Source organism: Excalfactoria chinensis, chromosome 7, assembly GCF_039878825.1.
Source record: "Excalfactoria chinensis isolate bCotChi1 chromosome 7, bCotChi1.hap2, whole genome shotgun sequence".
NCBI lineage: Eukaryota > Metazoa > Chordata > Aves > Galliformes > Phasianidae > Excalfactoria > Excalfactoria chinensis.
This window is the reverse complement of record NC_092831.1, coordinates 23,738,133-23,763,719: the sequence shown is the minus strand read 5'-3', so window position 1 is coordinate 23,763,719 and position 25,587 is coordinate 23,738,133. Positions and strand designations below refer to the sequence as shown.

At 45.9% G+C, this 25,587-nt stretch overlaps 1 protein-coding gene and 1 long non-coding RNA gene across 2 annotated transcripts; one reads left to right on the top strand and one right to left on the bottom strand.

Moving 5' to 3' along the window:
• Positions 1–575: 575 nt before the first annotated feature.
• CCNYL1 (cyclin Y like 1) lies at positions 576–25,059 on the bottom strand. Its single transcript, XM_072341824.1, has 10 exons — positions 24,584–25,059; positions 15,599–15,673; positions 14,906–14,940; positions 14,179–14,279; positions 12,794–12,829; positions 12,124–12,175; positions 11,035–11,154; positions 8,885–9,051; positions 5,160–5,322; positions 576–2,353 (listed from the first exon to the last, which is right to left on the bottom strand). The coding sequence occupies exons 1-10, from the start codon at positions 24,807–24,809 to the stop codon at positions 2,237–2,239; spliced, it is 1,092 nt and encodes a 363-aa protein (XP_072197925.1). The 5' UTR covers positions 24,810–25,059; the 3' UTR covers positions 576–2,236.
• LOC140254792 (uncharacterized) lies at positions 19,136–21,125 on the top strand. Its single transcript, XR_011904308.1, has 3 exons — positions 19,136–19,197; positions 20,073–20,257; positions 20,841–21,125. It is a non-coding gene; the product is annotated as an uncharacterized lncRNA (long non-coding RNA).
• Positions 25,060–25,587: the final 528 nt, after the last annotated feature.

Below are 25,587 nucleotides of genomic sequence, written 5' to 3'. Positions count from 1 at the left end.
ATGCCCATCTGATGGCATCTGAATGGATGAGCCTCTTTCTCTGGCAAAAAGGTAAGTGAACACCACAAGTTCCTGCTGAGCACCTTAGAGCTGAATGGCTGTTTGCAGAAACCTTGTGCCAGCCCACAGTGATGTGGATCCAGATCCATCACAGGAAGTAAAAGGCACCTGGTCGCTTGTAGATTCCTATTTAGTGCTGGAGGGCAGACTTAAAAACTTCCAGCTAGCACCAGACAGATTGGCCCTACTTAAAAGCCATCTAGGAACTGTCAGCAATTAGATAGTGTAGCAAGCTGAGTCAAATTCCAGACTCCAGCAACAAGTGGAAATAGCCAGGCAGCTACAGAAGGCTTCTGCGGCTCATCCAGCTGAGGGCCCCGGCCCATGCCACACAGCAAGCAGCTCACAGTTGCCCAGTGACCTCTGCTGTGGGCTTCAGAGACATTCCCAAGTAACCTCAGCAAAATGACAGGGGAGGCCTTAATGCGTATCGATTCCGCAGCCCCCCCAGCTTCTCAAACATGAAAGAAGCGGTACAGCAGCAAACAGAGGGGGAATTAAATCAGACAACTGTACAGAACACACAAGTTACCTTTAACTTTAATTAAAATAGAGTTTATTAGCTTTTCTTTTAATACAAACATGAGAAAGGAAAACCACCTGAAGATTTAGCGTTATTTCCAAAATTCAGTTGTGATCAATACCTGAAGTGCCAAGTTCCAAGGATTTGAGAGCCAGGGGCTGGCGTATTTGCATACCACAAAAGACAGTATGCATCATTTTAACAGCTGAGTGCAGCCAGGCCAATTGTTACACTCAGACCCCCACTCCCTACCCCCCGCTCTCAAAAGCGCGTGGACTCACCGTTCAGTGTGAGTTTCTGGACCTTGGCTAGATGAAGTGCACAGAAACTGTGCCATTTGGAGGGAGATCTGCTCCTAGGACAAACAGCCTAGAATCTATTTGGATCCAAGCAGGGAAGATATTACAAAGACTTGTAACAGGAAGAGTCTAGTAATACTTATCCTGTTTAGAGTTCAGTTTCAGAACCTGAAAGTAAGGTCCATTCCAAAGTCTCAGAAGGAACAAAAGCCCAAGCCTCAAAAGCAGTTGCACAAGGTAAAATTCACTTTGGAGGAAAAAAGAAAAAAAAGTTTGACAGAAATATTTTTGATTATTTTCAATTATTTTTTTTTCCCCCAATCTACCTGGTCAGGTAGTCCAAGATTCTCAAACTCTGTCTTATCATGATTGTAAGTCCCTCCCAAGAAACAAAAACTCAAGGGGAGCCAAATGGATGCACAATGTCAGGTTTAGGAACTTCACTGTATATAGCACAAGAGATCTGCACTAGAACTCGAGAAGCAGTGCTGCACACATGCCATTCACCGCTGGATTGCTACGCTGTTTGGGATGGTGATGATAGTTCCAGACCAACTTTCTCATTCAATGCCTCAGAAAAATTATACAGATTGCGTCTCTTCCAGAGCAATAACAAGTATTAGAAAATGAGAGAAGCACCATAATTCACAAGAAATGCAGCATGGACCCTATATATTCTAACAATACAGAGAACCACCTCTCTGCCCCCACTCAAAACATACCAAGTCCTTTGACAATCTACTGGAGTGAAGTTGTTGGTGCAGAGCTGGGATTCCTTCCTGCTGTGCAGCTTCTTGGTTATGAACAGATCACCAGTAATAGCAGCTTTTAGTAGCCAAACCAGGGAAAAACCGTCAACACGTGTCAAGGCTGTTGTTTTCAGCTCCAGAGTGGCTTGATACTTTTAAAGAGTCCCATGTTCTGTTTTAACACCGCATTGACCTGAAGTACGAATGCGGCGAGACTCTGGCTGACAGGGGAGAGGAGGGAAGAACATTGTAGCTATAGTCATGTGGTTAGTGTTTAAACTCTAAAATTTAAAACTACTTGTTATTAAAAACCTCAAGAGTTCACAGCTATAGGCCTACATAGTAAGCAAACATCTGTGGGGAAAAGATGGAGAGAAGTTTGTTTTTGCATCTCTGGATAAATTAAAAAGGAGGAGAGAGCTGATTTGACAAAGATCTTGTCTTGCACCAAATATGCTCCTCAAGCTCTGGGCTCCCTTGGCTAATTTTACCCCTCCTCTCCTTTTGCTGGAAGACACCATCACCACTGACTTGTGTGCATGGAGTGGTGGTATTCCTCCAATTCGTGTGGGCGCTGGTTCACGGTGCTGCACCTTTGTCTCTCCTCAGGAGAGGATGGCATTAGAACGGCGGATACCAACTAAATTATCAGCACTGAAAGATCGTCTCATAGCAGCTTTTGACAAGTCTTTGTATTTATCTTCACACAGCCGGGAGATGGCCTGGGTAGCACGATTGGAAACAAAAGGAAAGTACACATTAGAAAAGCTGGAACATTTCAAGGAAGCATTTACAAAGCGTCATACCAACAGCGTGGACACTGTGCAGCTGTGACACTGCTGTCTTTTTTACCTGCAAAGTCGGTAAACAGCTACCACTTTGGAAGGAGAATATTAAGGGGGTCTCTCCTGGAGCTACCAAGAACCTTATCCATTAGGAATCAAGACATTAAAAAGGTGAGTCTCGTTATCTAACAGAAAACTTGGATCCGTTTTAGACTTACAAGTTCATGCAAGTTATGTTCCAAATTGTACCTAGTAGCTAGGGCTGGTGTTTGGGCTTCTAACAGCACTACTAAAATGCACAGAGGCTTTTGTGAGAGGAAAGGCTCAAGCCAAAATGGTTTCTACACTCCCTCAAGAACCCTGCCCTTGGTCCTCAGTACAAGTGAGCCCAGAAAACAGAGGTGTACAAGGACCTCTATTTTCCCTTTACTTTCTGTATGCCATCTCCTGCAGGATGCTTTTCCCACCAAAGACCACTCATGGTCAGGTCAAGAAGGGAGGGCAGCTCTCTGCTCAATGGCACGGCAATAGCTGGGGCATTAATACAACTATTACATATCCACACATGTGGACAACTTTGTATTTAACTGTTTTTTCAGCCACTTACTGGCTTACCTCTGCTCTGCTCTGCTTATTTAGCTAGTCAAGCTGCCTTTATTCTGGTGCAGCCTTTTTAGTGCCAGCCTAATTATTTCCCGTATAACACATGATTGTGCAGAAAACGGTGCGTGTCCTCCCCTGCAAAGCTCATTTCTGACTGAAGCTTTCAGGCATGATCACTGCAAGTAAATAAGGATACCAGTAATAAAAGGCTGAACTGAATTTCAGTCCCGAACATTTACTGCCATTAATGATTTACTGCCTATCAGCAGACAAACTTTCAGAGTGCTACAATCAGCTACAAGCCTACACCTTCCCTTTAAGGCAGCACCCATTCAACACAGCCCAGCATTCTGGAAGTTCAAAAGGTGAAAAAGCACTCTGAGCATGAATAAACCCCTAAGTGTATTTTAAAATAATTATTTACATTTATTTCTGCCGACCTTCTGGAGGCATGCATTTGGCTCAAGAGTGGCATTCTTCAAGACACTGGCTGTATGAGCTCCTGGTGCAAGACCAGACAGACTCTCCATCCTGTTTTAATGCTAGCACATCAATCATAAGGCAACCTGTGTTGACATATTTAGCCCCAGTAACCCATATGTTATAAATCAGTTTTCAGTCCTTGGAATACTAATTCATTGCTTCATAGCGGTGCCTATCCGCTCCTCAAATACTTCTAACAGAAAGGTAGAATTAAAAAGTTTAGCAAACGGTTTAAATATTTATCACGCTTTAGAATTAAAAACCAAAGTGCCCTATGTACGTGCACTAGTGAGTGTGTTACGGCAACTCACACGCCCTACTGAAAATTACTCTGCTTTTAAACACCGAGCCCCCAAATGTTAGCAAAGAAACAGGCTTACAACCTGTAAATCATCCACTTATGCCATAGGCTCTGAGCAGTTCAGTAAACAGTTTTCAGTGGAATATGAACTGACCTACAACCACATTTACAATTAGTGACAGTGTTAGCTTAAAGTGTGAGTAACAAGGGTGAAACAAAGCAGAAGAGCTGCGCTGCTTCACTTTAAATAAAGGAATTTGTAGGCATATCATACCTATCATTCCAAAAGACCAGGAGGGATCGGGCTTATTACCAACGTTCAACCACCTCTCAGTGGAAATAGAAAAACTGGCACTTGGTAGAATTACTGGAGGTGGACAATAGAACAATAAGAGCCAATAATCCTGCAGAATGCCCCTGTCTGAATGGGGCATCAGTGTACACCGGCCTGCGTTTAATGCCTTTGTTGAAAGGTCAACAAAAACACATACGCACGGTTGCCAACTGACAGTTGAGAGGCTGCATTTACCAACAGGTAAGCTTTGCCTGGGAGCCCAGGTAATATAGCTATTTTCAAAACGTGTTACATATATCCAGCAACTAGGAAGAAGGTTCGATACTGCTTCCATGAAGCCTCCATGTGAAAGAATGCTGCGGGGACTTGCACCAGGGCAGCCTTCTCCATTAAGCAAAAGGGGCCAGTCATCTGTATTTGCCTGTATTTGTCATCTGTATTTGTCTCCTGTGGACATGCTGAAGCATTCCTAAGAAGCAGCTATGCTAAAAGTTTGTCTTAAAACAACACTTCTTTGGAAAGGTGAGGTTCTAAAGATTGTGAAAAGAAACATTATTTCTGCAGCTGTCCCCCTAACAAATGGTTTATTAAACCGTGAGAGCAGCAAGAGCACTCCCTCTAGATTTAAAAGCAGCTGTGCAATGGGATGCAGTGGGAAACCTTCAGCTGGTAGTATTTAGAAAGTTCCAAGTGTGACTGTCTCTCAGTGCTTGGAATACGGACTGCGAGCAGGGAAAGGCAGACAATCCATTACATATGACACTGTCCTTTCAGTCTTCAGTAGCCGGGCTGAACTATGGTTCCCCATATCACATGCACTTTATTCAGTGATCTGCTAGACTTCCATTCCTTCCATGGAGAACTAACTTAGCCTAGGCATGGTTTTAGAAGTGTTAGCTGCAGATAGAAAGGGGTTAAATCCACCTGCAATACACTAATCTGAAAGCTTTTTAGTTTTTCTAGCTGCCACTTAATATGATTAGCAACAGATGCTCCTACTACATACAGACACACACACACATATGCAACAGTCCCCTGTGCAGCCAACCTCAGACCATTACCTCCAGTTTCTGTGCTCTTTCTTTACTAAGAGGCTCCAGCAGAAAGCTCAGGTTATTGTCATCTGCTAGGGAGCGAAGATCGAAGTAGTATTTGGCGTAAACACTGGCAGGAACATTGATATTAAACTGCAGTAGCTCCAAGAAGTGTCTTTCCATCTCGTTCCTAGGAGGGACAGAAGACAAAGGAAAAAACACTGTTTCAGCTGGAAAATAAACCCCGAAGCAACAGAACAACTGGAGACCTCTAGGCTATTTGTAAAACCAGCAACTTTGAACTAGTCATCGAGAGGCCTGCATTATTCGTTTCAAGAGATGGTTCATTCACTGGTGCTTGAAACAAGGTGCAGCTTTCGGGTCCTGGCACTTTCAGCTGGGAGAGAAAGGTAGTGCCCTGTCGTGCACTCACAGGGCTGACCAGGAGGCTCATTCTTCAGAGTTCCATTAGAGCAGCTGTACAATTCATGCGCCATTCTCACTCTCTCGTACAGCCCCACGCTATAGTGATCAGATGAAAGGAATGATGTATGCTGTTTATTAGCTCTGAAGAACTTGCAGACATTTTCACCAGGCTGATAACAGGAAGGGGGTTTATTGAAGTAGAGTCCGACTAACAAAAGCAGTAGGCAGATCACCACGGCAACAAATGGATCTATGAAGAGCTGCTGCTATTATCTCACAGAAAAAAGCCTCTTGAAGCAACATGGATTCATCTCCGATAAATAAATAAATAAGCAGCATTAGGTGGGAGAAGGAATTTTCTCCTCAATAGCATTAGGCAGGATAACAAAGTACTGCGTTAAAGGGCACTGTCCGGTTTTCACTCACGCGTCTGTTTTCACTGGGCAAAATATTTGGAGGAAAGTGAGGAAAGCGCTGTGCCACAAAAAAAAGGCCATTTCAGCTACTGCTCCGTGCTCAGCTAAGAAGTTCTTCCTGATGTAAAGGAACAAATAAACCTGGAAGAGAGGAGTGGTACCCAAACCACTCGGTGGTTGTGTTACCGGGAACAGACCTTTATCTGCAGAATTTGACAACTCTGTAAGTCAGTCAACTGCAAATACACCGGGGAATACGGGGCACTGATTCAGTGGGAGCTTTTAAGATGGATGTTTTACCTATCAGAAGGGGGAAATAAACCCAGAAACCATCCAGGCTGTCCCCTGTACTGGATGGTGGGTGTCAGTATCAATAGCAGCTTTGTGCTTCTTTCTAGTATAGTGGACTTGAGTACCATTGAACCTAGTGCCAAAATTAATTTCCTGTTCATATGGTCATAAGCCTATAGAAATGTAAATCAGATAATGTTTTGATGATCAGCTGATCAGAGCTTGATTTATCCTGCAAATAAATGCTCTTCACTGCCCCTTTTGTACTCACTACACTGGATTAATTGTATAAAAATACAATTCTTCATTGGATTAACAAGTCTATTTATAGTGGTTTAAAACCTGGGAAAGCATAATTCCCATGTGTTTCCTGTGCTTTATTTACAAATACGTGTGTCTGAAAGAATGAACAGCATGTGTCCCCTTAACAAGCAATCACGGCAAGATTAGCAGCTGCACAGTTAATTTTTCAGTGATTATGGATTCACTCCCATCAAAGCAAGCAAGTTTTGACAAAGGATGACTTCCAAATATCTGTTTAATTTCCTTTGATTTTTTTCCTCCCATAGGAGTATGTAAATAAAACCAAACCAAAAAACCCTCTTCAATAAAAACCAAAAACAAACAACAAAAAACCACCACAAAACTACAACTACGAAAGCTGGCAATTAAGCACGGTGCCAACCATGAATTGAAGGCAGCGTTACAAGCTTATAATTCAGTTTTGCTGAGTATTCCAAGCAGTTCTCCAGGTTTCTAATTTTGTGATAAAATTACCCAATCTGGGATAAGTGAACTCTGCCCTATTGAGGCAGTGTGAGGCCTGGCTGGGCACCCCAGACATTGTCAGGAGGGAGCTGTGCGGTTTCTGCCCATACCTAAATTCAAAGGTGAAAACCATTTCCAATTAGATGGGATCTCAGAGAAAAACAATCCAAACTGGAGGAGAAGCAGCAACCTAAAATCTTCTCTCTTCTCTCCCTCCCTGCTTTGAAAATGTAAGTACCAACAATTTCAGGAGACCCAGCACCAGCAATAGAGAATAAACATCCTGCTTGTTAGAGATGCTTCAGTGCTATCAGTTTGATTTGTCCCAAGGAGGGCTAGAAGAAGACAGATCAAAAAGAGCAAGATGTATACCCTGGTGCTCCCAGCATCGCTGACCTCACTTCAGCCATCTCAGAGCTATTTGCAGCAACGCTTCAAGTGTGTTCCTCAGAGCAACAAGCACTCTAAGCCAGGCTGAGTGAAGATGTACATTGCATAAAATCACTAATTATGCTTTCCTGAAAGCACAGCTGGCATAGCCCTGCTTTTGGAGACAAAGAACTCCCAGACAAGGGGTACCTATAAAACAAGATATTACATTGCCTGTTGCTGTTTGTAAAGCAAAATAATTGGAAAAACCAAAAACTACCTCCTTCCCTGAAAACCAGAAGAGAATGTTCCTCTTTACTAAGGAGTCCTAGATAAATACTGTATTTCAAACATTATTTCTAAGCTGAATCCAAGGAAGAAAATTGGGCAAGGACAGAATATCCACCAGAGGAGCCTACCAGTGCTATGTGCAAACTGCTACTGCCTGTTTGCTCCTGTACTAGAACTGACTTGTACTATGTAGGCCTGGATGCACAATCACAGTGTGATAAAACTCAGAAAGTTTATTAAGACCAGAATGAATGATACTAAGCTAACCTAGCATTTCTACCACCATCGTTATGAAAGAAATACAGGAGGAAGCGGAGAGAGGGAGAGAGAGCTTCATGAAAGGGAATTTAACAGAAAATATTAGGGCCAAATCCACTCCCCACAAACATGCTTCCAGCCCATAGTGCTGGCTTGGAGCCACCAGGATGTACACCCTCTGAACATCCTCTGAAACTGCAGAGTCTATAGGGCTTAATGCTGATTTCGTAAAGAATAAAGGAGCGGATCCCAAAGTTTTCAGAAACTGGAACCTGTGCTGCTACAAGAATACGTACAAGAAACAGCTCGACATGAACAAGCAGTACTAAGAAGTGGAATTTTCTTCCCAGCATTATAGGCAAGTCTAAGAACACACCTGACAAGGAGGACCAGTAGCAGGAGCTGGATGCAAGACACACAGCCACAGATACCAACAGAAAAACAACACTTGTCTTCCAGGAGCATCAGCTAAGAATTCACACCTTCAAATATTTACACACTGGCTGGATGCAGGAGCAGACATCTAAGTCACAGGTTACAGCTTACCTTGCAGTTTTTCTAATTCTAAGCAAAAAAGGTATGGAATGAGATGATAATTTCTATTTTCCAAAAAGATTTTTGATAAGACTTAAAAACAGGGCTCTTCAGTGTTGTGCCAATGCTAAGCAGCAAGTCCTATGGCTCATCACTGGGGGAACGATGCTAACAAAAACTAACTTTGAAGTCGCTTACCTCAGTAGTCAGAAATGATAATAAAGATTTCTCTCAAGGACAGTTGAAGCATAGTTTCCTGGGTTAAAAAGAGGTAACGAAGCCTGACACAGTGATGCACTGTGTGTATCCTGTAGCACCAGAGATGGGCAATCAAAATGGCACCTTTATGACAACTGCCATTTAGAAATCATGGTAGGTTTGTAAAAACTTGCAACTTACATGTCCTCAACAGTAATGTCCTTCAATATTTGGCAGTAATCCACATTCCAAACAGCCTGATCATCCCACACTTTAGATGCCAGCAGAATAGCTCCTAGGACTATCCTCTTCCAGTTACTAGGGCAGATGTCAATCTCTGCATAGGTTAAAAGCCTTTCCAAATAAACCTGTGAACAAAAAAAAAAGCACAAGTTTTACATGTGGGATACAGGAGCTGATTTCTGATCAAACACTCCAGTCAAATATGACATTATCTCATTAAGTGTCTAGAAGAAATTATTGGTGATAACTACATAGGTCGTTCTGTAAATAATGCCTCCTATTTATTTCAATGGAAACTACAAAAGATACAAAGGGCACAACAGCACTGTCTGATAGAGCAAGTTCTTGTCTGCAAGACACAGCCACCACCATGAGCTGTGTGTTTTCTCCAGTAACTAACAGGAGCTTGTGTGCTGTGCTCGTAACAATCTGCACCAGCAGAGGTGACCCACTGTTGCTCCTGCTGAAATGCACCACCCGCTGCCTCCCTGTGCTCACATCCACTGTTTGGTCTCCATAAAAGGTCAGAGAGCATTAACGAATGTGGTGTTTTTTCTGTGTACCACCAGCATCCACCTCTGATGTCACGGGCCAGCAGAATAAAGCAGGAGGCATTGTTTTTGAAGCAGCCATTGTATTTGCACTTCCGAATCACAGCTTTTGAGAGCTACAGGTTCCTGGTTTTGTTATTCTGTTACCTAAACCGGGCCAAACGTCCCAGCGAAACCTCAGATAACCTGGTGGGTGCAGGAAGCTGTTGTATGGGTCTGTGGGCAGCATCAACCCCTATTTACCAGGGTCTCCCTACACTTTCTTCCCATCTTTTGCTCGCAGCTTTCAAGAGGACTAAAAGCTTTCCTGTATTAACAGAGCCATCTAGTGGTAAAGGCCAAGTTACGTTAATGATCAGCTCCATTTTAAAATGCTTTAGATGTCAAGACTGCTGGGGAATATCACCCAGCTGTCAAATTGCTTGCATGTCTTTGGAGAAGTGGAAATTGAGCCTGTTTAATTGCCACATTGTCTTTTGGTGATAGTTCTACTCTGCTCTTTTCAGATTGTTCTGCAGACAAGACACAATGAAGACTGAAGTCTAGTATGCAAGCAACAAAGCACAATTTAAGAGATCTTCTAATGCAGTGATTATATAGGCTGTGTTTTTTCCCTTTCCCTTCAGGTATTTATTTGTGTGTGTGTGTACGTGCAGGCATACAAACATATGTGTGTGCATAAAGATTGGTATTTTTTAAACCCATTTTGCTTTGCTTTTGGAAAGCAAACAGCAAGCTCTGGTGAGATGATCTTCTGTTACTACTGCTCTCAATCTCTATGCACCTCCATGTCACAAGGGGAAAGGGGTCAAAAGGGAAGGGAAAGGGAAGGTGAAGGTGAAGGGAAGGGGAAAGGAAGGGAAGGGAAAGGAAGGGAAGGGAAGGGAAGGGAAGGGAAGGGAAGGGAAGGGAAGGGAAGGGAAGGGAAGGGAAGGGAAGGGAAAGAAAGGGGAAGGGGAAGGGAAAGGAAAGGAAAGGGGAAGGGAAATGAAAAGGGAAGGGGAAGGGGAGGGAAGGGAAGGGAAGGGAAGGAAAAGGAGAAAAAGGGAGCAGACAGAAAGGTGTCTGTGACTGAAGGGCATAATAAGAAGAAAAGCTAATCTCCTGCAATTCCTGCACTATTGATTCTCAGCTTCTTAGAGCATGTTATTTGCACTGTTCCAGTTAACACAAATTCAAACGTGTCCTCTGTATCACAGACATAAAACATGACTTCGTGTGGTCTTAGTACACCCCACTGCTTATGGTATGTTGTGTTTTGCCTCTTTCGAGCTTCTTCAGTGAGTTATATATATTATGAAATTAATAAATATCTGATTGGACAAGTAATTAAGTATTACACATTCAAGTACAGGAAAGCTAAGATCCTTTTAAGTGAACCACTTTTGTGACTACTTAGAAATATTTTCTAATGATCTTGTTGTATGGCATCTTCATTATTAACATGGTTTCATGGACAGTGTAATATCTTCAATGTAATATAGTCAGCCCAGCTCATTCACTGAGGGGAAAAATTTCTTCCAAAAGCTTCAGGCTCAGTGATCGAACATCTCTTACCAGTGTCACTATTGCACATTCAGCTGTCAGCTGTGCAGCGCTGAAAAGCGTCCGAACAAAGCGATAGATGTGCTTGTGATCAGGGTCGTGCTTGTAGTAGTCATCTGGAACTTCTTCCCGCTGAAATAAAGTCCTCTTAATTACTGGAAGTCTGTCTTACTACTAACCAAGAAGAACAGCCATACACAGCAGTTACTTCTCACCAAGCAGAAGCTTACACAACCCATCTAAGCAGCAAAACAAAATTATACACTGAAAGAAACAAACAGCATTGTAATGTTGTCAATATTAGAAACAAACTTAGAAACACTACAGCTTTGGCTGATATATTTGTTGCCAACACTATTTGATCTGTAAGGCTAATGGGAAAGAGAACGAAAAGGCTTTACAAGAGTTTTTCTTGAGAAATTCCAGGAAGATAACAAAGGTAATGAACAGCTAGATTCAACTCTGACGTGATGCTGTTTCTAAATACAGCAGAGAATACAAGCTTAGAAATACATTAATGTGTAAAAGCAATGCTAAAATGACTGTTAAGCAATATCTTTAGAGAACAACGTGTGCAGCTAATTATTAAAGGAACAATAGGTCCTAGGCCCCAAACACTACTGCTGTAGACACTGTGAAGTAATTATTACCTTTCCTCTCATAAGCGTGATGCATGGTCTTTACTATATTTCTGTCTGTATACTGAACTATGATAGAAGGAACTTTTAACTGTTCCCTAAAGGATACAGTGATCCATCCAAGTGGGAAAGACTTTTAACCAATTAAAATATTGTTAAAAGAGGAAAATAGATGAGCAGTTTTCATTTGAAATATACATGAGCTAGCAAGTGCTTGCTCTGAATACATCTATTTTTATTTCAGATAATGCTGATACATAGAAAAACATACGTTGTACTGTTGAGAAAGAGTGGTGTGGCTGATACCAGAAATCCACTGCACACCATCTGCACTGTACCTGCCATACGAAGTTGTTATGTTAAATAATTTTGCTTCTGACCTGCTGCTAATCCACTTTGGTCACTTCTATGCATCAAGATAAAAAGTAACACATACACAGAGGCTCAAGAAAGAAACACTTACTGTGAGAGGATGAGATTTTTCATCAAAAATATCCAATGATCTGTCTGAATCTCTGCAAAGCAAACGTCTGTTTTAACACCAAGACTTCACTGGTAATGCTATGCTCCACTAAAATGTGCTATTCGTTGAAGAACAAAGGAACATTTTTTACAGTTCAACTTTTCCTAAAACAATAATAAAGTTATATTGCATTGTTTGCAAAGCATTTAATGATGAGATCTTACAGCTGAATATTTTACAAGATAAACACTGGACCCATGATCTCACCAGTCCAAATACAGAAGCCATCATTTCTATTATACCCAGTGCACTTCCTCCTTGACACCACCTCATTAATGGCATTTATTATTTTAGAGAGGCAGCTTCCATTTTGAAGTGTGCTGTAATTAGCTGTAATGGCAGTGGCTGTTTGTACACAGGACAGTGTTCCTTCCAACATCAAAACTAATCTTGTCCCTCTGTCCTCAGGAAAAGCCAAACCAAATCTAACGGCTGGTTTGTGGTGACTCAAGAGAGCTACAAAGAGAAGGCAGATAAACCATCAAGTTTCCATATTTTTTCATCTCCTTGAAGTTACAACTGGTTGTTACTGAAACACCACAGCCACAACCCTGGCTCAAAAATAAAATCACTATGTTTCAGAAAAAAACAAACCCTGGAGTTCACTCACCTGTTCTTTATATGGTAGAATATTGCTAACGTTACGCTAAAAAGAAAAAGAGAAAAGAAGTCTTAAGGCACATTCTGTGCAGACTATTCCACTGCAAAAGCTGCTGTTCAGGGCAAACTGTTCAAAATCTATGACATCTTCTCATGTTCCTGAGTACCCCATCCCATATTTCTGTTCTTTCAAGAGAAACTACCCAGATCAGATCTGCTAGCCAAGCTGTTGGTAGACATGGTACAGATATTTGTGCCATGAATGAGTTACATCAAATTTTAAGCACACACCCTCATTGTGATTAAGTGATATTTATTGCAAACACGGACTACTCGCAACTGAAGTATGGTAACAGTTCTGTTTGATGTTACATAAACCCCTGTAGAGACTCTGCTGATAATTTAACTTTGTATCTCTTGCTATGTAGTTTAGAATATGTCTAAGTCTAAAAACAGAGCAAAATAAAGAATGCCAGCATAACCCAAGGAGGATTCAGTCTGTGCTGAGTCAACTCATGCAATAAAGCTGACACTCTTCTAACGTGGCCAAATTTCCTGTCTTTGTAGTGACAACAGGGATACTGCCATCAAAGAAATCATCAAGGAAAAGCACTGATCTATTGCCAGCTGTGCAATGCTTATAAAAGGTAATGGCACCAAAGGACAAGTGATATACTCAATACCTTCTTGAAATCAATTTGTAAGCAGTGAATCATCTTAGGTATTTCCAATCTCTATTGAACTGTTAAGACAGTAAAGCCTTTTGGGCCTGAAGCTGCTCTTCCTTTCACCTTGAGTACCTCTCATTTCCCACCAGGTATAGTTTATGTGAAAAGAACAGTTTCTGCAGTATCCAACAGTTAAAACAGTCATTTCCATTGGAGAACTAAAAAGACTAAATAATTCTCTCAACTACCCAAACACCAGGAAAACATAGGCAGGCTGGAACTAAAAGCAAAGCTACACCCTACCTTTATCCCCTAGAGGGCAGACTAACACCACTGGCAAGAAGCAAACTGCTACAGACTACTCCTGAGACATCCTACAAAATCCATTTCAAGTTTTCCCAGATCTACAATTTGATCACTGAGCTCCTCCCAGTACATACTTTAGAAAACCAAATGCCAGCACATTTCTGCACTAGTTCTGGTTCTCAAGTGTATGATAACTCATCTGAAAGACACATTAGCTCTGTAACTTTAAAGAAAACCAACAACCACCACCCTGCTTCAGTAGTCTGCAACTACCCAGACTCCTACACCCCTTCCACGACTAACCTGACCAAGCAAAGCTGTGCTCCTGTCGCTCAGCTCTATGGCTAGCTTTGGAACAGACAATGCCACAAAATCCCAGACAGATGTGACTTAGTCCCTGTCGATAACAAATGGTTCTTACCACTTTATTGTGCTTCTAAGATTAGGTTGACTGACCGTACTGTCATCTATAAATATTGTTGAGCATGAGCTGTATTTTTTTGTAAGCTGTCCTGGAGAAACCTAAGGGAGAAGAACAGGAAAGAAATTCATGAAGATTGATCCTGTAAGCTTGGTTTACCACAGTGAATACTGGCTTTAAACCTAAAGTATCTACTGAGATCTTTGAAGATGACTGCTCCAGATGTGCACGTTACCTCATGGCCATCAAGTTGCTTAGAACACCCTTTGTATAACATAGGCTCATAAGCCACCTCTGGCAATACACAACACGTTTTCAGAGGAGTACTTTTCAGCAGAAATAGCTGCAGCTAAAGCAGCAAGTCCTTTGCTTTTCTCAGTTCTCCTCTACTCTGTTCTTAACAGATCTGAGGTCTCAGTCTTCAGTTTATTCCTGTTTCAAATACTAACATAGGCAGTTTGACTTTATTTTATCCTATACTGTTTTGGAATGCTCAGGAATGATACAACAGAATCCCTTATTATTCTTCCTTTTGCCATCAGCCACTCTATGCGCTGTAATACTATGCTTAATTTTTTTAAAGACAGGCAAAGACAATTCAGTTTTATCTTTCTAACAAGGATTTAGAATGGACGCAGGACTACATACATACAAATACTACAGCTGTTTCTGGAATTTGTGTACTCATGTTACCTGCGTGGCAGTGCTACCTCTGAGTGTTACTCACATGGTTGATGTGGTTACTCTTCCTCTTCTCTCGCACTAGAAAAAATGGAGAAGGGACATCAACTGAAAAGTTTCTAGAATGCAATCCTGATTTATGTTCAATAACATCATTCTATCAGTCTACTCTTCTCAAGTACATGAGCATTAAAAGTTTCTAAAAAAGAGACAAGGGTTAACTTTCAGCTGCTGTAAGAACATCAGAGAAGCAAAACAGTGCTGGTAAAGGAGAGCAGTGCAATAACATGTGACCAGTGTGGGCAGGTGACAGACCCTTTCCATAAAGGACTGTCTTAGTCTTACAGTTCCCCACATAAAACTCTCATTTATTTATTTTTTTAACTTAAAACTATTTTTTTTAAACTTTAACTTGAAAAAGGGAAGTTTTTAAGAGTTCTTGGTCATAAAAACAAAACTGAATCACAAAACCCCAACATTGCTGCATGAAGCTTGAGTTCCTTCTGCCAAATACCTTGCTCAGAAATCTCCTGATATGTAAGTCTTTAAAACCACACGTGTTCTTCAGCGTTACATAAACAGCCTACAGGCACATCTCTGTGCTAACGTGGAAATTATTCATCTCTGTGTCTTGAAAGAATTGAGTTAATTCAAATGTTCTCATGGTATGCAATTAAAACAGGCTATTTTTTTTCCTGTTTTCCTCTCCAGTTTTTAATTGGAAAAAACCTTTGCTTACCATCTGTTTGAGACTTGCTCAGGAAAATTGTGCTTGCTCTGGGATGATCAGACGGATTGGATTCCAAGGCTAAATCTGAAAGAGAAAGGACAGAGAAGGAGAGGCCATCAGCACAGGACTAAGGTTACTGCAAAGTTCTCATCCAGCCTCACAATGCTCAAGCGCAGTGATGGAACTGAGATCAGAAACACACAAGATGAGCTCTCTCAAGCAAAATCGCTCTCTTGCCAACATAAACAAGAATCTGGCATTTTCCTCTCAGAAAAAAGCCTGCAGACTCGCTTCTACCACCACGGCCCTCTGAAGAAGCACAGTGTCCATCAGAACCAAGCCAGGGCAGGCAGCTGGATGCAGAGCCTGGGCTCAGTACCAGGCAGAAAGCCAGAACCTCACTGAGACCTGAAGTTACGGAAACGGACGCTGTGGGCTTTACTCCCCCCCCACCCCCACCCATGCTTTATGCATCCAGTTGGATCAATAATCTTTGTGGTCCTGTAAGGAGTTCAGCAAGTAACTTAGGGTGCAGCTAAGTATCAAAATACGGATCTAACACTATTATGGAATTTCAAATAAAACTCTGTGCAGCTAATACATAGCTACATAAAAACAACACGATGGCTTTAATCCTTTTGCTGCAACAAAGTAATGGGGGCACTAGATGAGGATAGATAGTCCCTTAGATTAAGATAGGAGTGAACTACTGAAAATGTCATGATGAATTTTGATCTGCACTAGCATGCTTCTGCAAGCAGCTGTTTTTGCTGTTGTTTTTGCACATAATGCCTCCTGTAGAGGAACCATCACTCTAACAAGAGGATCCCGGAAGGAGTAAACTCTCAGCAATTTATGTTCTCATCTTCATGTGTGCCATTTACATCGCGCTGACCATCAAAGCAAGCAAGCTCACAAACTGCACATCAGTGTTCCAAGGCAGTACACCAGTGTTTTTCAAAGGGTGTGACAACTGCAAAGTTATCTAAGAATCACCATCAACATTTCATGAAAAAAAAAAAAACAAGAGCTTTTTATGCACGTGACAAGAGAGCTCCAGGTGAATAGCAGCCAAGTACACACAGACTGTCTTGGTGCTGGAAGCCTTAGTGACAGGAATGCTCTGTGCTGCTGCACTGAGACACAGCACAGTCACAGCCCTCAGGTGTCAGTGACGGAACATAATTGTGAGAGAACATGTATGCCCAAGAGTTCTTGCTCCAAGTTCCCACTGGCACACAACATCAGTACCTAGGCCTGGATGTTCTCCAGGTACTCAGCTTACATCACTGATGTTAGCCCAATGGCATTGTTCTGACACCGGTCCAGGATGCAGAGCACCGTAGCCTTGAATCTCTAATACACAAATACAGCATCCAGCATCCAGTAAGGAATGTGACAGTTTTTCATCCAGCCCATTACTTGTGTATCAGAACACCCACAGGAAGGGGTCAACACTGCTCAAACTGCCTTATACCCACTGAGGGACACTGATGTCTTCAGGGCTCATTGAGGAATGATGTAGAAGAGCATTTGGGAACTGTACAAGATCTAAGTTATATTTAAGGGGAAGACCAAAAGCTGGGAAAAGAAGGGAGCAAAGTAGACTGAGGAGGAACAAGCACAGGGAATAAACGGGTCAGACACTTGTAAATGGGTTGCTGCTAAGTATGCTTGTCTGACCAGGCCTGGAGCCTAATCACTGCAGTCTGTCCTGTCTGTGCAGGCCTGAGCACCAGCACAGGGGAGGTACCAGACAGACTGTTATGTCTGAGACACGCAGGGTCCTATACTATGTACATGCATCTGAAAAGGTAACAGGCTTTCAGCTAACAAGCTTTCACTATGATCAGCCACAAAGGGAAACAGCATGAGGTGGCTGACACTGTTATGTCTGTAAGTTATGTTTTCTGTCTGCATTGACCTGTATGCCAGCGGACTAATTGTACATATGAGTGCCTTTTGGGAAAACACATACAGACCTACAGCTGCAGAAGCCTTCCTTCTACTAGGCTGCTGAACGTGGTAGCTCCTAGCACATAATTCTGCACTTCTCTTTGTGTAATTCCACAGGATTCCTGCTGGCCCAGCCCTCCTGACAGGCCCCTCTGAACAAGCAGAGGTTGGCTTTTACCAGCCCCTTCTTCCTGCCCTGTGCCTCATGGAGTAACACCTCCTTTCTCCTAGATGCGGAAGAAACGTTGTTGGAAGCCCTAATCTAATATGTGACGTGAATCTGGGAGGGCATTTCCTTGCTTTCTGTTACCTCACACAGTTTCCCTGTTAGTCAGCTTCTCTGTACAGCCCACCACACCGGGTGTCACAAAGACTTCGCTGCTCTACATCTGACTGAGCACCTGGGGAAAGGTCCTGGTCAGCCCTGGGAGCACAGGGGAGCCAATTCAGCTCTGTGATGGGGAGAGATGGGCTCCACCCCTCTTGGACCTCATTTAAGGGCTGACTGCCACCCTTTAAATGGGAGCCAAACCCGGAAGAAGCCCTTGTCACATTAGTCAGCTGCTTCGGAGCCGTCCCGGTCTGATCAGCAGCGACCGGCCGCGCAGCTCAAGGGGGGTTCGGGAGGGTCCTTCCCCCAGGGAACCCCGAGCGGAGCAACCCGGAAGCTCTCGTGAGAGCGGCTGACGCAGCGCGTGGGCGTTGCCAGGGCAACGGAGGGAGTGCACTCCCGAGCTTTTAAAAAGCCTCAGTGAGGGCGGCGGCGCGCCGGTGCACGTCTGAGACGGAAGGGCCGGTCCGGGTCTGCGAGCCACGCGGCTCCTTCTACATTGCCGGTAAGTATTCTGCCTAGCCATGGCTGCACCCCGGCGGAAGGCTGCTGCCAGAAATAACGGGGAGACGCAGACAGCGGTCCCGTGCTCACACAGAAGGAAAGTGTCAGCAAGGAAGTCTGTGGAGACCCAAACCGAGCCCGACGTACACAAGTAAGGAAGGCTGCTGCCAAGGTAGGTGAGGGATCTCAGCCCGAGATTGCATAGCAAGATGCTGGTGTGCAGGTCTCTGGCTGCACTGAGTGCATGAGCCTGGCCCCTGCTGGGCTGGGTGAAGGAGGCAGCGACTGTGTATGATGTTACCAGGTAAACTATTGGCTCAGCCTTGTAGCTGACCTAAAGGAAGAGGTGGAGAGGCTGCAGAGCATAAAGGATTCTGAGAGGGAGACTGATTGCTGGTATCAAACCCTACCAGCCCCTAGTTCCTGGCAGCCAGGTGATGCTCTGCATGGGGTATGCCACCCCCTGTTGCCTTGCAAGCAAGTGATGGAGGGGAACCAGTATGCACACAGCGTTCCTGCTGCTGTGAACCCACTGTCCTCTCCTCCCCCTAGGAACATTGGTGAAGAACGATGGGTCACTGTTATTGGTGACTCTGTCTTGAAGGGAGCAGAAGGGCCAATATGTAGACCGGACCCTCTACATAAGGAGGTCTGCTGCCTCCCAGGTGCCTGGGTTAAGGATGTGAGGAAGAAACTTCCTTCCTTAGTTCGGCCCACTGATTACTACCCCCTATTACTATTCCAGGTTGGTAGTGATGATCTAGGAAGAACTTCCATAAGGACTCCAAAAATGGATTTCAGAGCCTTGGAGCAACAGGTAAAGGGTTTGGGAGCACAAGTCCTGTTCTCCTCTATCCCTCCTGTTTTAGGGAAGAATGAGGGACTCAATATAATGGGCCAACAGATCAATACCTGGCTCTGAGCTTGGTGTGCCCAGCAGGAGTTTGGGTTTTTTGACCTTGTCTCTGTTTGCATAAGATTGGGCTGGCCTGCGACTGATAGGAGTGGCTTCTCCCATCGGTCAAAAGGGGTCTTAAGATGAGGGTTGGGTAGGTTCATACAGACGGCTTTAAACTAGGTATGAAGGGGGGTGGGGGTGTAGCTGGAGTCACCAATATGGAAACTATACATAATGTCCCTGTGCCTGTGGGAGAGGAGCATGCTTCCAAGCTCCCAAGGTCTTGGCCCTTGGTGAAGGAGGAGGATGACTCACCCCCTTGTAGGGAAAACATGAGGGCTGGTGAGAAGCTGGTGGCTGTGGAAACACCTGAGTGCGGTCATGAGGGTATTAGGGCTGCTGCTTATCGCAAGGAGGCCAAGCTCAGCTGCCTTTACACTAATGCACACAGCATGGGTAATAAACAAGAGGAGCTGGAGGTCGTTGGGTGGGAAGTTTTGATACAGTTGCCATCATGGAAACGTGGTGGAATGATTCCCACAGCTGGAGTGCTGTGACTGAGGGCTATCAACTTTTCAAAAGAGATAGGCTAGGTAGGAAAGGTGGTGGTGTAGCACTCTATGTTAAAAAAGACTGTGGATGTGTAGAAATTGATGATGATAGGGTTGAAAGCTTATGGGTCAGAATAAAAGCTGGATGTTTACAAGTCCATGGGGCTGGATGGTTTGCACCCTAGAGTGCTGAGGAAGGAGTTAGCAGATGTAGATGCCTAACCACTCTCCATCATTTTTCAGCAGTCTTGGCTGACTGGGGATGTCCTGGTGGATTGGAGGCTGGAGAATGTGACGCCCATCTTCAAAAAGGGTCGGAAAGATGATCCTGGCAGCTACAGGCCCATCAGTCTCACCTCGGTGCCTGGGAAGGTGTCACAAAACCATGACAGAAGGTTATGGAATGGATAATCTTCGGAACCATCAAGGTCAGCCAGGGGATCAGGCCTAGTCAGCACGTGAAGGGCTTGGAAAATCAACCCTATGAGGAGAGGCTAAGGTAAGCTGGGGCTGTTTAGTCTGGGAAAAAGGAGGGTGAGGGGAGACCTTATTGCTCTCTTCCAGTATCTGAAAGGTGCTTACAGTGAGAGCGGTGCAGGTCTCTTCTCACTGGTGACAGGATGGGGGGAAATGGCCTCAAGTTGCACCAAGGCAAGTTTAGGTTGGATGTTAGGAAACACTTCTTTACAAGGGTAGTTAAGTACAGGAATTTGCTCCCCAGGGAGGTGGCTGAGTTGCTGTCCCTGGATGTGATTAAGAGCTGTTTGGATGTGGTGCTCACAAATATGATTTAGCAGAGGGATGTTAGAGTTGGGGTACTATGGTTAGGCTGTGGTTGGACTTGATGATCTTCAAGGTCTTTTCCAACCTGGTTAATTCTATGAATCTATTACTCCTTTTTGGAGAACCCTCCTCTGTGGAGCTTCTTCTGCTGGTGCTTATTTGCTTTGCCCCCTCATTCCCCACCTCCTGGTTCTTTGGGGGAGATACTATGTGATACTGTCTTATCAGTCCACCAGGTCAGCAATTTCCCACTTGGCTCTGGTGCATCAGGCAAGTCCCAACAAAGCCCGTGTGTTCAGAAACAGCAGGGGTGGACAGAGATCCTATCTTCAAGAGCACGTGAGAGAAGACTGCCAGCAAGGCCTTCTTTTGGTTTCTTCAAAGAACATACAAAAAACTAGAGCTATGCATAACATGGGGATCTGGTGAGCAAATATCAGCTGTAAGAAGTTGTCACTCACTTGGAAGAAGCAGTAATCAGCACAAACTAACCCAAATGGAACATGAACATAAGAGATCTGCTGCTTCTGAAACTGGAAAGCCTTCTGGCCAATCCCAGCTGCACACAGAAGCCATGATCAAGATGCACAGCTGAGTGTCCAACAAGCAGCTCTAGGCTCACTTCTGACATTCAACATTAACAGAAGACAGTAACCTACTGAGAAGAAGCTTTCAGTTCTCCAAGTTGTGTTTGTTCCACTTACTTTACAATACCTCCCCTGTGAACATCAAACCGTAAATGTACGCTTACTGCTCAACCAGAAAAGCCGTGCACAGACCAGTCATATACCTTGGGATCTTGATAATAACATTTAAATAAATCCTTTAGACTCTCTCAGCAGCAAAGCTAACAGTCTCTTCCCATTTTAACCAACTTATGAAACATTACAGTTTCAGTCTCCCAGTATGCTTTGTCTCCCTCCCACTCACCCTTCCTATTTTTTGCCTTAAATAAACATTTACCTTGTAACGTAACATCCCTGTTTTAAGCAAGTACAAGATTTTTCTGGTTTAACTTGGATTTGCAATGGATGACCCAGGCAGCTGTGACCAGAAGAGTTCTGGAGCCAGCTGACCATCATCACCTGTGCCTCACCCCTGGGGAGTACTTCAGATACGGATGCTGTTTCCAATTTTTCCATAGCCACTACTTTTCAGGTTAATTTAGGTTAAATAAACCTTGCCTTACAGTTTGAAATATACGGCAAACCATTAGCGTCTGCTGAAAACTAAACCAGGAAACTCAGTGTTTTAATTCCTGACCCTAGCACACAATTAACTGCGCTGCTTTAAGCGCTACTTCACTACAGAAATTTGTTTCATACTTCTATTCCAGGTAACAGGAACCAGAACCTAAGTTCTCAGATTTATACACTGTGTTGCACACAATGTATTTGTCCTTTTCTGCCCCCAAAATCAAATTAATGTCCAAAAGCTGAGAGTTGTGAAACACAGTGCCTGCTAAGCAGTAGGATGGAGTAGTATCACAAAGTATCTCAGCAGCTCCCATGTAAGAGAGCTCAGACCTGTAAGAACCATGCTGTGCTTGCTACACATACACACACACACACATATATATATATATATGAGATGCAAAGTGTAGCTGGTAGCTTCTGCATTCCTGATACAACCAAAACATTCAATTTTAGCACAAGTGGAAAAGGATTATGACTTAGGAACACCAAACTTTAAGGACAGAGATGTAAGGAATGAAGTGTTTCTGTGGCACCTGGAGGTACGCTTCCTCCAACATGTGGTTGTGCTCTTAGGAACTCCTAGAACAGCACAGGGTAAAACAGAAATAGCCAAGATGATGCTGACTTTTCCCCCCTCAAAGATTCTCATTTCTCTGCTGAGTACCCAAGAAAAGGCCAGCTAAGGGTTCCAAGGCTTCTCTTATTGAAGAAATGCGCAACTTAGCTAACCTGTCATATTACTCATAGAAATTATACAATATTTATGCCTAAAACTGAACGCATGAACTACCCACCACTATAGCAACAAAGCGATGTTGTGCAGCAGCGCAGGAACACACAGGGTTTGTTAAGCTGACAGCTTTCATGCCCCAGAGCTAACGGGGACAAGCACGTGTTCCCTGTATCTGTAAGCACTGAGTTTACAGATCAAACATTTTCATGGAGAGTCTTATATAGACAGCAGTATCACTGGCAAACTTACATCTGCTCCATAACACACGATTTCAGATTCTCCACAAGTAATGTTTCACACTATGAGGCTGACTACTTCAATTCTGTTCAGTTAGCACTTCATAATGCTCAAAGAATCCCCTACACAGAGTTTATTGTCAGAAAGCTGTCAAACTTTGATACTTTCCGTGGCCCTAAATAGTTCTATCAGCTAGAAAGCTGCAGACAAGTAGCATTCACCAGCCGCAGCAAGTTTCCATTGTGCATGGTGATCTTTGAAGCCATCTCACACTCGAACCATCTCAGCTGGGCCAGTCTGGGGGTTTAGCTCCAGCCTCAAGATCTAACCTTCCACCACCACAGAAGTACTTTTTGAGCTTGGGTTGTACCATTTCATTTAGATAACAAACATAATCAGTACTTCCCTACTTTGTGGAAATTCTGATGTCTGGATGTATGGGAAACTGGTAATCACAGCCTGAACCTCTGATTAACCAGCTGAGGCAAGTGCCGGGTCAGTTGTGGGAGCACAGGTGAAGCTGTGCTCGTGGAAGGGGTGGAGCTTGACTCCTCTAGACCTCATTTAAGGGCTGACCACCACGATGGCAGCTTCTCCTTTGGAGATTGCTCCTGGTGGAGTATGGGTGACCAGCCTCAGTGTTTTCCAGCCAGATTGAAGGCCTCAGAATTGGTGAGTTTCTCCTATATATAATCTTTGGCTATCGATTACACCACCATTCTTGTATTATTTCCTATGTACACTGGATGATTTCAAAGTTAAGCCTAATTACTTAGGCCTGCCTAGATGATCAATCATAGAGTTCAATTAGATACAACCCCTACTCCTGAGCAGATTCATTTAGTTTAGGCATTTCTGCTTGACTAGAATCATTAGTTCAGTTCCTTCTTGCTTAACAAGTGTGGGAGAGTTCTGACGTTTCTGCAGTACCTTTCTGCAGGAATGAGACTTTATTTCTCCTGATGGGCAAACAATTTCCCCTGCAGTGCCGCACAGCTGTCTGGGATGAGGGAGCTGATTGCTCTGCTACACTTCAGTCACAGCTGCAGCACAGAGCTGTGTGGATCCAGGCACAAATGGTAACTCTGCTCCTCGGGCTCACTCATGCAGTTTCTTTATAGTCACCAAAAATCTGTTTGTGCCCTCACGATGGGCGGCAGAGGGACGGCAGTAACCGCCATTGTGCCCAGCCTATGCTAAGCATGTCAGACAGCTGCTTTCTCCCTCTTGTTTCTCGTAGGTGCGGTTATATTAAGCGCAGCGCTGAATTAAGTGAAGTTCGAACAGCAGAGCGGTGACCCCGCGCCACTGCAGCACCGCCAGCCGCCGGCAGCAGACGGCGCAGCCCCACCTGTTGTGTGCCGGGCACGCCCGGGAGCAGCGGGCCGCGCCGGGAGGAATCGCTCGGCGGTACGGGCTCACTGAGGGCGCCGAGCCGCAAGGCGTGCAGTGAGCAAACGGCCCTCACCGAGCGCCCGCACGCCGGGCTATAAATTACCGCGTCCGGGGGTGATGTCACGGCCCTCAGCCTCCACAACGCCCCGCCGCCCGTTCCCACACACCCTTCCTTCCTCCCGCCCGGCTGCGATGGAAGCGCCGCCCGGGCGGCTGCCCCGCCGCTCGGCACCGCTCGGCAAGCCGCTGCCGCGCCCGGCCCGGAGCCACCGCCCGCCCTCCGGGACCCCGCGGCGCCGGCACCGACCCGCAGCCGCCCGCTCCGCCCGGAGCGCGGCGCCGCCGGGACAAAGGGGCGCGGCGGGCGGGACGGCGCCGCTCCGCACCGCCCGGCCGACCCCACCGCTCACCATCCGGGAACTCGCGGTCGCTGATGTGCTGGAGGTGCGGGCCGCCGCCGCCGCCGGGCTCCGAGTCCCCCGAGTCGGCCTCCGCCGAGCCCGATCCGCCGCCGCTCGCCGCCGCCTGGTACGCGTCCGCCCAGCGCTCGGGCCCCGCCGCCGCCCCGCCGCCGCGGGCCCGGCCAAGCTTGGGGCTGGCGTCCGGCGACACGCAGCAGGTGACGGTGTTGCCCATGGAGCTCGGCGCTCCCCCGCCGGGCCCCGGCTTACGCGGCCGCCGGGTGGGGGCGGGGGGGGGGGGGGGGGGTGAGGTGCGCGGAGGGCACCGGGTGGAGGGAGGGAGGCGGGCGTCAGCGCTCACGGCCGCATCACCGTCGCCTCCCACCTCCGGCGAGGCGCGGCCCGCGCCCGCCCCAACGGCCGCGCGCCAGCCGCCGCCTCCCGCGCGCGGCGACCGACGGCGCTGGCGGAGCGGCCACCTTCCCCCGGGCCGGGGGAGGGGGAGAGGCGCGGCCCCGCCTCGCCGCCGGCCAATCGCCCGCCGCCGCCCCGCCGCGTGACGCCGCTCCGCCAACGGCCGCTGCCGCAGCCACGCTCCGCCTCCTCGCTCCGCCCCCCGCCCTCCCCGGGTGCACGCGCGCGCGCAGCGCCGCCCCCCGCGCCGCCCCTGGCTCGCGCCCCTCCTGCAGGGCCGCCCGCGGGGTGGATGGCGCGGGACGAACGGCGGCACGTGCCGATGGCGGCGCGATGGGGCGGTGCTCAGCGGGCGGGTGCGGGACCGAGTGCGGGACCGAGTGCGGCTCCTGCGGCTCTCGAGCCGCTGCTCCGCACCCCCAGCGCCGGCCCGGGCGGGGAGCCGTGGCTCGCGGAGAGCGGCCTTCCTTTACGCCCTGAGCCTCTCGGCCGTCGGACGGCCCTCGTGCAGAGCGGCGGAGTCGGAAGAGCGCGTGCCCCGTTTCTGGGCGCTTCGCGTACTGCGGTGATGGCGCCGCCCGCCCAGAGCTGCCCTCGGT

What these genes read in the sequence shown, in the direction of transcription:
- CCNYL1 (XM_072341824.1), bottom strand. Translation starts at nt 24,809, where the DNA reads ATGGGCAACACCGTCACCTGCTGCGTGTCGCCGGACGCCAGCCCCAAG. An exon ending in CGACCGCGAGTTCCCGGATG is followed by an intron (nt 15,674 to 24,583) that starts GTGAGCGGTGGG and finishes TTTCTCTTTCAG; the next exon opens with ATTTAGCCTTGGAATCCAAT. An exon ending in AAAGAGCACAGAAACTGGAG is followed by an intron (nt 2,354 to 5,159) that starts GTAATGGTCTGA and finishes CGTGCTACCCAG; the next exon opens with GCCATCTCCCGGCTGTGTGA.